General features: G+C 40.5%; 1 protein-coding gene across 1 annotated transcript in view; it reads right to left on the bottom strand.

The window, feature by feature from the left end:
* LOC124613548 (E3 ubiquitin-protein ligase MYCBP2-like) overlaps nt 1–15,260 on the bottom strand; it is a 798,425-nt gene that overhangs the window by 745,972 nt on the left and 37,193 nt on the right. Inside the window, exon 4 of the mRNA XM_047142259.1 lies at nt 10,409–10,611. Within this exon, the coding sequence (XP_046998215.1) occupies nt 10,409–10,611 (203 nt within the window). The remainder of the gene's footprint in view (nt 1–10,408; nt 10,612–15,260) is intronic.

Here is a 15,260-nt window from a genome sequence, read left to right as displayed (position 1 = left end):
TAAATCTTTTTATGTTGATGGGAATTTGTTTTTATTGCACAACCAGGCACAGGTGCGAAATCGGTGCCTAGGCCTTGTAAGAAAAGCAACAAACCATAGAGTCTGATGATTCTGGTATTCTCTATCAGTTTACTATTGGCACTAGGCAACTTAAGGCCCCAAACACATACACAGTCATAATTATAGCACTCGTGTTGCCAAAACTGATAGAATGGTGCATGACATGCTGGATTGCAGAACAAAAGGATGAAGTTTTTCTGCCTTATCTTTCTCTTGTTTCTGTGTCTCTCTACATTCTCTTTTATTCTTTCTCCGTCCATGCCTTCTATTCTCCATATGTGGTAGTTGCTTGACTGGTTAATTCAATGCACAAAGCTAAGATGTATTAAGTTATGTACTGTAATAAGAGTTATAATGAATGATGAAAGAGAATTGATCTGTTGTATCCCTGTAAGTTGATAAGAGAGAATATGATGAATTTTGGCTGTTAGCCCTCCAGAGGGCAGCAAAGTTTTATTGATATGATGTGATGCAAGGTGTCATTTTGTTGAGGTTATTTGTGAACAGGCAAGAGGTCCTGTCGTTCATGTAGTTGAGGGTAATTATGTGGAGGCTAGAGTTCCTGTGTCAGTTGTTTCAAGTGATTTTATTTCTGTTGTCTGTTTTGTTGTGAAAGCTCAGCAGGATACAACGAATGCTAATTATGTTGCTAATTGTATGAGAGATGATGAATCAGTGATGTCAAATGGCCTATTTTATGATGTCGCCCCCCCAGAGGTCAGAGCAGAACCATTAACCATGATTCATTTTATTATGCAGTGAGTTTCCAATGCAGACAATGTTCTTAGAGTTGTTTAAATTGCATGCTATGTTACCAGCGAATGCTTACTAAAGCAAGACGCAATGGTGCAAACACATGGACTGGCACAGCTGCCGCCTTGCAATAAGCCAGCCACACCCCAGCACACTAACACTTCCCTTCCCCTTCTTGGTCTTGTCTGCCATAATTAAGTCTAATTTTCATATTTTTATATGATTTATAAGTCATTTGATGCATAGGCTTTGAGTGAAAATATACTGAGAGTATTATATAGAGCATAAATATATTAAAGGGTTGTAAGTAACAGATAATATTTTTGTGAGAAGGATGGTCCAGATACATGTCTATTTGTATGTGGAAAGTTAGGTATACTTCAAAATTTGGAGGTGTTTCAAGGTACCCTCTCTCATCTACTGTATACTTCTTTCTCATGTGATGAATTAAGCTATTTGCATTACTCAGGTTTGCTGTATAATTATGGTATTGTACCGTATTTCACTGTGTCTTTTTTATACACAAGGGTTTTATTTTGTCTACTGAAAGAATGCATCAAGTCTACTTTACTAAAATTTTTCTACAATGCTACTTATTACAAGTCTGCTTCATTGAATGTTTCATTTTGTTGTCAAACCTGGAATGTGCAGCCCCTATTTGTGGTGTCTATTCTATTTGTCTTTTATTGTTCAATAAATTGTGATACTTTGAATTTTCATCTAACTTTTGCAATTAATGTCTCACTGTTCCACTTCTTTGCAGACGAGCTAATTCCACTATTGGTTTAGAATCATTTATTTCATTGTTTTCTTTCAAGCTGTCACTAAGAGTTAAAATGACTGCATGTTTTTAATTCTTAGTTCGTTGAACTGACTGCTTCCCACCAGTCTGTCTTCATACAATGTTTCTGACCTGTGTCTAGCAAATCAATAAGCACTCTTTCCCTGTGCATGCCATAAGTACTCCTTATCGCACCTTGGTCCTTACGTATCAACATTTTCGTCATCTTGAGGCAACTCTGTTTTGGTTTTTATGCAGACAACAAATTCCTAAAACGACTGGCCAGCATTTTCTGAATTTTGTGTTTGCTGAAATTCAACAAAGAGATGCACTCTATCACCCAATTTCTGTTTTAAATTTAAAATTAACCCTTGTTTTTTTCATGGAGAAGTTAAGATCCTTTCATGTAAAAATTTTGTACCACTCTGTACTTGGTGAGCATTGTCTTACTCTGTTTTTATGCATTCTTAGTGTTATACCGCCAGTACACACCACCAGCTGTGCTTCAAAAAATGTTTTCTTCAAGATCGCCTTAGCAAGTACACGTGTGCTGTGTCGAGTGGTGAAAGTGCCACCTCCCCCTCACTCCTTCGCCCTTCCTCCTCCCTTGCGCCTACCTCTCTGCTCTTTCCCCTGCCGCAAGAAGTGTGTTATGCTGCAGATAATTCCCCCTCCATCACCCTAGTATAGACAAGTGCCATTAAAGTTTGTTGACTTCATACAAGCACATCTCTCCTTCCCCACCAGACTAGCCATGTGCTCTTCTCCTGTCAGTTGGAGGTTTGTTTATAAATAGTGCGTGTGCTTTTGCCGCATGGAACCACATTCTAGCCTCGAACCTTTTTGTATTTTATGAATTGATTATAAACTCACTGCATTCTTTCCTTCTTTTATGTGAAGTTTTATGAATTGGATGAGGAAATTGTTAGCTGTTTTGTCACTGTGGACACCATTCTAATAATCTTTTCTAGAGTTTTGCCTTGTGTTTGTCCATGCCCATAACTTTGTTTTTACAATTTTTATTCCAATGAAGATCCTCTGATAATCTGAAAACTGTAAAATCTAAGAACAATTGAAAGGACATATAGTTTTCCTAGAACTTTGTCATTTTAGAGTAAAAAAAGGTTGTAACTGATCCTCATTTTCAATTGACAATCAATCAATTCTGGTCATGCCCTTCAGTTTTTCTAGTAATTTTAATTATAGAGAATAGTTTGTTAGTAATTACAGAACCTATTGTATTTCTGCACAAAATTTGAACAGTTAATATTTTACTATTTTCTTAACTGATGAAATTTGATAAACTTGACTGTGTGAGTCCCCTCCCAATTACGTATACTACATCAAATATCGTAACAGATCCCTCCCATAATATTAAAGCCTCTACTAGGGCAAACCGTCTTTCCAGGGAGTGACTAACATCCTTTTCTAAGTAATGTGAGTCACCACTTCTCTAGTAGGGAGAAGGAATGTAAATGTGGCAGCCAGTCAAGGAACATTTTAGGGAATTGTTTAAAAAAATTTATTTCAAAGGCCCTTGTCACATCTTTACAAGTTTTCTCCCAGAGCAGCTTCTGCTGTCCCTACGTAACACAAGTTGCCTGCCTTTCAGAACTGAGGCAGTTCTGTCCAGTTAAAGCTGTGGACAAGAAATGCCTTGAGCTCTATGCTGGAACTGCTAGCAAATTCACGTCATCGGTTTTAGCCAATAGTGTGCATGGGATACAGGTCACATGTGTGAATGCTGGATGATTCTTAAGTGCAAAACACAGTTCTCTCTCTCTCTCTCTCTCTCTCTCTCTCTCTCTCTCTCTCTCTCTCTCTCTCTATCGTGATCCAGACCTCGAGCAGAGCTGACGTCTTTCTTGGGAGGCAGAGTCTCTGGCTCTGTGCTCCAAGACCGGCCACTGACATCAATTATCTTGAACCACCTCCCCTTCCGTTGCCCATTTCAATTAGTTGTTCAATCTCTTAGACTGGCCTAAACCTGGTAACTTCCAACCCTAGGCATGCCCTTTGTATACTATACACTGAAATATGTTCTCTTTATTTTACCTAGTTTCCTGCTCTGTCATTTAATGGCAGCCCTGGCCACTTGACCTCCTGTACATTGTCATCATAAGCAGAATCCAACAACCTTCTTCCCCCTTCCCTGCCCTTGCACACCACTGAACAATGTGTGCTTGTTCACTACCAGTACTTTCACTGATATATGCAACTGTGTATTACCTGTTTCGACTTCAACCATTGCCCCGTGGCAATAGAAATGCAGATGCTTGCTGCTAGGCTCTACTACTAACCCTTAGTGATTGCAACAGTCCTGTTAATGTATGTATTACATACAAGAATAACATTCTAATATTTGCATCTGTAGATTCTTGCTGCTAGGCTCTACTACTAACCCTTAGTGATTGCAACAGTCCTGTTAATGTATGTATTGTGCTTGAACTTTCTCCAAATCCCGGTTTAGACTGTTAGCTGATCCCTTAGCATATTCTATTAACTCTCTAAAACTTAACTCACTAAACCACTGCTGCTTGCTATACTGCTTACATTCTGCATTGGCATTCTGTGCTGCTTGCAACATAGAATAATCTTGGGCCTGTGCTTGTATCACTGCTGTCTCCCTGGTTAATGTGTCTGCATTTCCATGATTCTTCCCTAGTTTGCAGATAATTTCATACTAAAATACCCCGAGCTTTAATACCCACATCATCAGTCTACTGAATGGGTCCTTCAAACCTAGTAATACTTCAAAGCTGCATGGTCCATCACTCTTTCAAACTTCTTTCCCTACAGGTAACACTGAGAGTATGTTACTCTGTACACCAGGCAAAAGGTATCTCTTTCCATCATAGAACTATTTCCCTATGCTCCAGTAAGTTGTCTTGATGCAAAAGCAATAAGGTGTTCCTCTCCATTGACCTCTTGGTTCAAAACACATCCGAGAGTGTCATTTGATGCATCAAATGATAATATTATCTCCTTACAAAAATGTGGAAACAGCAATACTGTGCACAACATTAGAACCTCCTTAAATCAACAAATACTTACTGACACTCTTCAGACTACACAAACATGACACCTTTCTTTAATAACTGCATATGCAGCTATGCTATATCAGCATATCCTCTCACAAACTAACTATAATAATTCACAAGGCCCAGAAAAAGATTGTAACACGTTGCTTTCTCCTAGTACTGGAAAATCTCTCACTGTATGTGCCAATCTTCGATCTGTCCTCACACCATCCTTTCTAATAACATAAGCCAAATAATTTACTTCTTGCAATGCAAAGTGACATTTTTCCATACTCCATATTAGACAGGCAGCTCATAACTGCTTAAGCACCTACCCCAGTCTTTGTCTCTGTTCCTTCACATCCCTTGAGGAAACAATTACATCATCTATATAAACTAGACATTTACAAGACTTCAATCCTTTCAGCGCCCCACCCAAAAAACACTGGAAAGTCACTGGTGCATTCTTCACACTAAACACCATTCTTCTATACCGGAAATGTCCCCAAGGTGCTGAAAATGCAATCTTCACTCTATCATCTGGAGCCAATTCCACTGGCACATCATTCCCTGTCAGAATCCTGTGATGAGTCACTGGTGTTGGAGGCAACGATTCTTGTAGAAAAAAAAAGTCCTGAAATTCTAACAGCAGCCCTTCCTTCTCTGCCGTCTCTGTTCCCTTCAAACACTTCACCTTTTCATGAACTGCAGCCTCGGCAGCATCCTGTGCCCTCTGATAGCCTACACCTTCTGTGCATCAATTGTCCTCTTCCAGAAATTTTAACAATCACCAGCAATGTTACCTTTGACAACTTAACTCCACAGTGCCAAAATTATCTATAATGATGGGTACTACTTTACCTCCATCCTTCTGCTGCACACATACCATAATTTGCTGTACTAAATAACACACGAATATATTAATATCTTCCAGCAGTTCCATTACACACAATATAGCCACAGGTAAATCAGGCTCCAGATTCAACCACGGTGACTTCCTACTCAAAACACAATCATATGAATTAAGCCTTAATGTCATTGTTCACAGTTTAACTGGATTACCTTGTACAACAGATGCTCCTTGGAACAGATCAACACTGATGACAGGTTCCCCTATTGAATGTTTTCCCACTAAGTTATGCATGATGCTGATACAGAGAGTGTAATCCTAGGATCACACTGTGGCCCTCACTTACACAAGACATCACTTCCACACCCTGACTAAACTTTGTTGCCTCCAACTAAAAATTCATAATTATCAACCATAGCAGTTGTATATCACTATCCACTATACCACAAAAATGTGGTGGGTTTCACTGCCTCTTACCACTAACTCTCTCACATATGTGCCCTTGTACCCAACAAAAACTTATACTCTTTACCACCTATTACACCCGCTACTCCTCTTTACACCTCTGCATTTATTTTTACTGCATTTACTTTTACTGGGAACAGCTTTCAGACAGTCTGGGCTTCCTCCTTAAGTTTAATGGGTGCTTATCACCGCCCCCTACCACCCACCCCTACTATTATTCCTGGTTTTACAGCATCCCTACAGCTAGTGTCGTCAAGCTGCTGATTGTTCATACCTCCCCTAATACCATGTGGCTGGTCACACAGCACATGCATATGCCCCATATATCCACAATTAAAACATATTATATTTGCTGTGAATACACTTAGATGATTTCTTACCCGTTGCACCATCAACTCCTCAAATTCCAATCCTAACCTAACTGCTGCATGAAGATCCATAGGTGCACCAGTGCAAAGCTCCTCTTGTGCCAAAACCCTCAGAAAAGCATTCAAGTGCCATTTGCTTGGCTTCCTATAGTAACACCTTATTTACCTCCTTACTATGTGTTAACTCATATGTATGCACATTAAGCTTTCTAATTCCATCCACAAAATCCTGATGGTTTCTTTAGGCCTCTTAGAAATACCACTAAGTTATTCACATAAAAGCCATGTGTTATTTTGCTTCCTGTATCTCTGTACCAATTCCTGCTTGAGTTGCTGAAAAGTTCCTGCTTTGTTCAGTGCCTCTCTACAATGTACAAATAACTTTGCTTCCCCTTATAAGTGCGATCTCATTATCTGTAACAACTGCTTGTCCAACCTACCCCAATGTCAATTGATGATATGAGGCCTTCTACAAATGATAACGCATTCTCAGACAACCTACCAGCAAAGGAAAAAACAAGGTTCACAACAACTGGACCTAGCACTAGACTCTGTGAGTTCAATAGTCTTAATTCTTCACCCTTCTCTGTCAATTTACTATACACAAATGTATTCTCTGGCTTCAACTGCACTACCTCTTTGATTAATGACTGCATAACCTCCTCTCCAGTGACACCTTGTGAAATTGCATTGCCCTTATGCATATTTACAACTCAGAAATGGCAACTCAAAAATAATAGGTACAGCACACTTGTCAGCTAGTAACACTACCCTGCTCACTTCCCCTGTCTACTCACGTGCCACCTGTGTTCTCTACATTGCTTTCCAATATGACCAAAACAATGACATGCGAAATAAACAGCTGCCACAGATTCAGCAAATTACATTGCGTGCATCGCACAGGCTCTAGCCATTCATTCCTAGAATCACCTTTAAACTGAGAGATATCCACTGGTTACTCCAGTCTCATGAAAGTAGCTCTACAATTATCACGAACCTTAACTCTTCACCACATGATCACCACCACACAAAAAAATACCGTTACATTCGCCCCACAACGATGGTCATAGGCTATGGTGCAAAACGATGCATTGCAGTGGGTGGTGCACCCTCCACTGTCACTATGGCAACATCATCATCTCTGACACCACTGATGGTTACTGATGGTACTCAGTAGGCTGAGTGGTGATTGTGGGCTGGTGTGGCCCAGTAGATACATGAGTGAAACAATACTATATTAGCTTATATAACAATACTATATTAGCTTCAGATACACACCATATCATTAGCAACTTCAGCCAGATACACCCCTCTCCAGCAATCCAGGCCAGCAAAGGGTCACAAGTGGTGGCTTCTGCCCCGTCAAAAAAGGACGATATCAGCAGCCTGTGATGCTAACATCAGGTAAAGCAGTGGCTGATGCCCTGACAGTGGGCCATAGCCTTGACATCAGTGGCACTCCGTTGTGCTGCGATGGTGTTCTGCAGTGGTGTACTTACACACTTCAGCAGCTCTGGACCATCGACATCCACCACGAAGGTGAAAGAAGACACCATGACCCACCGCCCCTGGCAGGAGTCGGACAGAGGTAGGAACAGACGGCAGGTCAGTGGCATTGTGACACTACGTCCCCTAAGGAGACTCAGTGCAGGAGGTGGCCTATCTGACCCAGTTTCTAACCCACAGCTGCAGCTAGCAATGCCCAGCCATTTTGTCATCTGGTGTGGCGTCATGGCGATGCTGCTGTAGTCCAAATGCCCCTGCCTCAAAATCTGCTACTATTTGCATGGCTCCAGTGCACACCCGTTACACTAAAACTGTGCACCTGGTCATGTAACTCACAGCAAGACTCTTGTACTGGTGGGGTGACATCATCCTGACTACTCCAGCTATTACTGCAGGTGAGTACAGCTAGCTCATCATGCTATGCTTTTATGTACATGTTGCTATAACCCATATGATGCCGTACTATGCTTACTGCCCAGCAGTAGCTTGACACAATGTGACGCTGTGGCTCCTTACAAATTATTCCAAGTTCTACTACAACTATGTAGTGAGACTAAACTTTACTTAAATGGAAACAATGCACTGTCTTGTCTTTCTAATTGTTAATGAAGTTGCAAAGACACATTAACCTGTGTTATAACACAATGGTGCAAGATAACTGAATTTTCACTTTTTTTACATACGAAAGTATTGATACGTCTTCTATTACCAAAGTAGGTGTAGTTTGAGGCATAAATTACAAAAAATTTACAAAGAAATGAAAGTTTTTCTTTTTTCCTTTCTTCATACACAGAATAGTAAAAATAATATTGAAATGAACATTCTCAATGGTTTGTTTACCATCAGAAACATATTTGCAAGAAGTCACATGTCCTGTGTTGTGATTGGCTGATAGAAGCAAATGGAGCAGGTGTCATGTTGATTTATGAGCTTGTGAAGCTACAGTGCAGTAATCATCTGCTATGAAAATAAGCAATTTAACTGATGCATCACATTACAGATCTCAGCAACAAATTTTCATTTTTGGTATTATTTATTTTAAAAAATGGAAAATGTGATGTCACCAGATAAAACTTACCTTGTTTCCTTGTTAAACCACTTCACTATTGTGGGGAAATGAACTGAGATGAAACCACCAAGTTTTTGAGAAATATGAAGGGACAGTACTTCAGGCAGGCTGAAGTAAAGGAAACATTAAAATGCACCAGGTTGCACCTTCAAACTAGGCTAACAACTCTGAACACTATTTATGCTGACATGGCAGAGAATCTGTTATGTATACCTGGAATGGCACATCTCAGCCATGTAGATATTTCCAAAGGGATATAAATCCCTTCATAATTTAGTGGAAGAGCACTTATCCACACCAGCAGGAAATGAGGACATTGACAAATGTCTGTTTTGTACTGAAGCCAATTTGTCTTCTGCATTCAAATATACAGATTGTCCCCAGCCCCATTTGTCTTAGTCACTCCAAATAATTTTTTGTTCAGAAGCAAAACAAAAATGCATCAAACACATGTTATTTAGCTACCAAGGGCACATTAACCAGCGTGAGTGCTTTTCTCATAACTTTTTTCATCACAAAGATATAAAGAGCAGTACACCTTTTTTTAAAATAGACACTATATTTTTTTATTCGGTAATCCACTTTCTTTCCTCATGACCTTTTCAAAAACGTATCTCAGTGTACCATTCATGTAAACATGATGATACTAAAAATGTAATACAAAACGGATTTTTACTCTCCTCCACTGGCACACTGTGCACGTATCCAGGGTAATGTAACTCGTACACTTGCTGGACTTCACAGTAAACAAATGAAAACCCAAGGAAAATGGACACTCGATTTGCATTTCATTTACCTCAACGACTCCAAATGAGTAGCATTTCTACCAGCTCTTTATTGGTGTGTTCATACAAACCGTCAACTGAAGATGACTGAACTGCCTGTATTGCTGTTCATATCTTCCTAATGAATGGTAGTAAACAACTTTTTTAGATACATTTTTTGTTTTGCTTCTGGTCAAAATGTTGCTTAGTGTGGTCAAGATAAGTGAAAGACCTTTAGACTGCAGGTGATTGTTTTCCCCCCACAATATAATGAAGTTTTGACAGATTGGCAGTATAATGACTCAGAAGATAACTTTGAAGTTTATTTTTAAAAACTTTTATATCAACAGTTACACAGTTATTCTTCTTTTAATTGATTAGATTTAATATGCTTAATATACATTTCTTTTTTTCAATAATGTGATACTAATGTCCATAAGTATAATGTAACTGATAGATATATTTAATTTTCAACACAACACTGTAAATAAGGCAAAAAGAAAGAACATACAGTAATTCACATGTAAGTCATCAAAAACAAATCTCAAAATTCAGAGAAAATAACACCAAATTTGGCAAAAACTAACACCAAACCTGATTCAACAAACAACAAAATTGCAAAAAAATTACACCAAACTTGGCAAAAAGTTACTACCAAATGGGTAAAAAAATTACACTGAAATCAGCCATAAAACAAAATAATTTTTTCCTATCTCTAATTATATACAATTAAACCTCTGTATCGAGAAAGACAAAAGCAGAACAAACTCACATGAATATTCTGCAGTGCTAATGCACGTGGTGACATTAGAAGAGCAGCAGTTGCATTGAGAAGACGTCCTGTGTCACCACGAACAACAACAAGGGCTAGAAGGCATGAACAGGCCACTGCTGTCAAGTGACTCCCATCATCAACAGCTGCTGTTTCTGGCCCATGCGAAGTAGCCAGATCCAGTAACAGATCAAACAGTGGTTCTGCAATACATCCAGTAAAGTCAGACTGCAACTTATGCATATATTTCTCTTATTTTTACAACAATAATAGTATAATGACACTCTTTTCTAATGTCTTCTCAGACATAAAACACTACCCCAAATTTTTTAAATGAAAACTGTCTCTTTTTTGTGGTAAGTTCCTACATGAAAACTGTCTTTCCAACATACATCAAGTCACTGCTACTCAAACTGAACAATAAAACAGTTCTGTAATTAATATGTGTGGAAATTCAAAGTCAATGTCCTGGCTACACAATGAAAACTCTGTAAATGAACACTGGTGAGTACAAGACTTAGTGAGTTCAAAGTTTAATGAGTGCAAACCCAAATTCATGATATTATCCAGTGGTACAGTAAAAAGCTCTAACTTGTGGTAAAACAAATGTAAGCATTTAACAAATTGAAACTGATTCAACAAACAATGAACAAGCCAGGATGAAATAACTATGGTATGAAACGATAGATTGCTACTCACCACCTCACCACACAGAGAAAGAACTGAGTCACAGATAGACATAATGAAAAAGAATGCTCGATATATTCAAGTATCGGATAAATTCCTTCATCAGGCATAGAAAATCTGCACACAATATTATGAAAAGGATAGACTGCTACTAACCATATAGTTGAGGTGTTGAGTGGCAAACAGGCACAACAAAAAGACTTATAAACAAATAAGCTTTCGGCCAAAAAGCATTCTTCTAAATTAGAGAACACACACACACACACACACACACACACACACACACACACACACACACACACACAAATTCAAATCTCACACAAATGACCACTTTCTCTGGCTGCCAAGGCCAGACTCTGAGTAACTGCAGATGTTGGGAGAAGTAATCTGGGTGAGAGAGGTAAGGAGGAGGCTGAGAGGGGAATAACAGGATTGAGGTGGGGGACGGTAAAGCGCTACATGTAGGAGCATATAGGGATGAGGTGGAGAGAGGGTAGGGCAGCAAGGTGGAGTCGGGTGGTTAAGCGATGGTGGGGTGGGGTGCATAAAAGGAGAGAAGTAGAAAAACTGCAGGTACACTGGCAGAATACAAAGCTGTTTAGTGCCAACATGGGAACAAAGAAGAGGATAGGTGGGTGTAAGGCAGTGACTAGCTAAGTTGAGCCCAGGGGGTTTACAGGAACAAAGGATGTTCCCACCTGCCCAGTTCAGAAAAGTTGGTGTTGGTAGAAAGGATTCGGATGGCACAGGCTGTGAAACAGTCATTGAAATGAAGAATGTTGTGTTGCGCAGCATGCTCAGCAACTGGGTAGTCCAGCTGTTTCTTGGCCACAGTTTCTAAGTGGCCATTCATATAGACAGACACTTTCTTGCTTAGCATACCACAGTAGTTGCTGCTTGGCTTGTAGACCACACGAGGTTTCACAGATATCTCTGCTTATCTACATCTACATCTACATGATTACTCTGCTATTCACAATAAAGTGCCTGGCAGAGGGTTCAATGAACCACCTTCATGCTGTCTCTCTACCGTTCCACTCTCGAACGGCACGTGGGAAAAACGAGCACTTAAATTTTTCTGTGAGAGACCTGATTTCTCTTATTTTATCATGATGATCATTTCTCCCTATATAGGTGGGTGCCAACAGCATGTTTTCACAATCAGAGGAGAAAACTGGTGATTGAAGTTTCATTTTCTGAATCCGTGCTGTCTATACGTCAATAAATCGTTTCCTTCGAGGTGCTTCATAATGTTAGAATACTTCATAATGTTAGAATACAGTATACGTTCTAAAACCCTACTGCAAATCGACATTAGTGATATAGGCCTGTAATTCAGCGGATTACTCCTACTTCCCTTTTTGGGTATTGGCGTGACTTGAGCAGTTTTCCAGTCTTTATCTTTCTGTGAGCGAGTGGTTGTATATAATTGCTAAATATGGAGCTATTTTATCAGCATACTCTGAGAGGAACCTGACTGGTATAAAATCTGGACTGGAGGCCTTGCCTTTATTAAGTGACTTAAGCTGCTTTGTTACACCGAGGATATCTACTTCTATGTTTCTCATCTTGGCAGTTGTTCTTGATTGGAATTCAGGAATATTTACTTCGTCTTCTTTGGTGAAGGAGTTTCGGAAAACTGTGTTTAATAACTCTGCTTTAGTGGCACTGTCGTCAGTGACTTCACTGTTATTATCATGCAGTGAAGGTATTGATTGTGTTTTGCCACTGGTGTGCTTTATGTACGACAAGAATCTCTTTGGGTTTTCTACCAGATTTTAGGACAGAATTTCATTGTGGAAATTATTAAAAGCATCTTGCATTGAATTACACACTATATTTCGAACTTCTGTAAAACTTTGCCAATCTTGGGGATTTTGTGTTCTTTTAAATTTGGCATGCTTTTTTCGTTGCTTCTGCAACAACGATCTGACTCGTTTTGTGTACCATGGGGGATCAGAATCATCACTTATTAATTTATGTGGTAGATGTCTTTCAATTGCTGTTGATACTATCTCTTTGAAAACATTCCACAACTTTTCTACACTTACATGATAAGATTGGAAGAAGTGAAGACTGTATCTTAAAAAGGCATTAAGAGCATTTTTATCAGATTTTTTAAATAGATATACTTTGCGTTTCTTTTTTATGGTTGTAGGTGTTACGGTATTCAGCCTAGCAGCAACTGCCTTGTGGTTGCTAATCCCTGTATTCGTCACAACAATGGGACAAGTGATGTTTGTGACTAGACTGGAGTAGATGGTGATGGGAGAATGTATGGGACAAGTCTTGCACCCAGGTCTATTACAGGGATATGAGCCATTAGGCAAGGGGTTAGGAGCAGGGGTTGAGTAAGGATGGGCGAGGATATTGTGTAGGTTGGGTGAGCAGCATAATACCACTGTGGGTGGGGTGACGAGGACAGTGGGTAGGACATTCCTCATTTCAAGGTATGACAAGAGGTAGTCAAAACCTCAGTGGAGAATGTGATTAAGTTGCTCCAGTCCTGTGTGGTACTGAGTCATGAGAGGAATGCTCCTCTGTAGCCATATGGAAGGGCTTTGAGAGGTAGAGGGTGACTAGAGAGATAAGGCATGGGATATCTGTTTCTGTTCAAGATCAGAGGGTAATTACAGTGAGATTTTGGTATATTTAAAGAGAGACTGCTCGTCACTACAGATGTGTCGGCCATGGGTGGCTGGGTTGTATGGAAGGGACGTCTTGATATGGAACGGGTGGCAGCTGTCGAAGTGGAGGTATTGTTGGTGGATGGTGGGTTTGATATGGATGAGGTGGTGATGTATTCATGTTTGAAGCAGAGGTCAACATCAAGGAAGGGAGCTTGTTGGGTTTAGTAGGACCAGGTAAACCGAATTGGCAAGGTGTTGATGTTCTGGAGGAATGTGGGTAGGGTGTCCTCACCCTCGATCCATATCATGAAGATTTCATCAATGAATCTCAACCAGGTGACTAGTTTGAGATTCTAGACAGTTAGGAAGGTTTCCTCTACATGGGCCATGAAGAGGTTAACACCAATGTGGGTGCCCACTGCTGTGTTGTTTGTAGATGATGCCTTCAAAAGAAAAGTAACTGTGGTTGAGGATATAATTGGTCGTGATGGTCAGGAAGGAGGTTGTATGTTAAGAGCCAATTGGGCACTGAGAAAGATAGTGTTCCATAGCAGCAAGGTCATGTGCACTAGGAATGTCACTGTAGTCATAAGTGGAACTGACACACGCAAGCAGATTTCACAGTGGTAAAGGAACAGGAATTGTGGAGAGTTAGTACAAGAAAATGTTGGTATCTTTTGTATAGGCAGGTAGGTTAGGGATAGTAAGCTGAAGGTATTAGTCCACAAAGGCATCTCTGGTAGGATAGCATGGAATGGTAGGGCTGAGGGGACAGGGAGAAGGGAAGGGGGAGAGAGATGGAGAGAGATGGGGGGAGAGGGGGGAGGGAGAGAGAGGGGAGAGGGGAGGGAGAGAGAGGGGGGAGTGGAGGGAGAGGGGGAGGGGGAGAGGGAGAGAGAGGGGGGGGGTCCAGAGATGGGTGTAGGAATTTGAGGACGGGCTGGAGATCCTGCAGGATTCCTGGAATGTCACTGTGGCAGGGCTTGTGGTTGGACATATCTGACAACTGACAGAATACCTCCACCTGCAGTTCATAACCACAATGGTGCAGCCTTTGTCAGGAGGAAGGATTATAAGGTTATGATCAGTCTTTAGGTGGTGGATTGCAGTTCTTTCTGCAAAACAGGGATTTGGGGAATGATGGTGATGTCAGTAGATAGCTGGGCCATCCAGCTGTCAAACACTTCACCCAACGCAACTTTAACGACTGCTTCACATCCTGTGCCGTCTGCATTCTTCCCATCAACCGTCCCTGCAACACATCCTTTGTTTCCATAACTGCCATGGCCTCAAGCTCTGATAGTCTGTCTACCACATGCCTATCTATTTCCCTGCTCTATCTCATCAACAAATCTGCATGGTCCTTTTCTCTTCCCTACTTCTCTCCTCCCCTCCATCCCCCTCCCCTTCCCTCCACACCCCCAACCCCACCCTACCCGAGCACAGCCTCACAGTGCCACATCTAGCAGCCCTATTCTGTAACCACTATGTCCCTGCACTTTCTCACACGCAGCATGAACACCCCTCACACCAAC

This window comes from Schistocerca americana, chromosome 4 (genome assembly GCF_021461395.2).
Source record: "Schistocerca americana isolate TAMUIC-IGC-003095 chromosome 4, iqSchAmer2.1, whole genome shotgun sequence".
NCBI lineage: Eukaryota > Metazoa > Arthropoda > Insecta > Orthoptera > Acrididae > Schistocerca > Schistocerca americana.
This window is presented reverse-complemented; position numbering and strand designations above follow the sequence as displayed.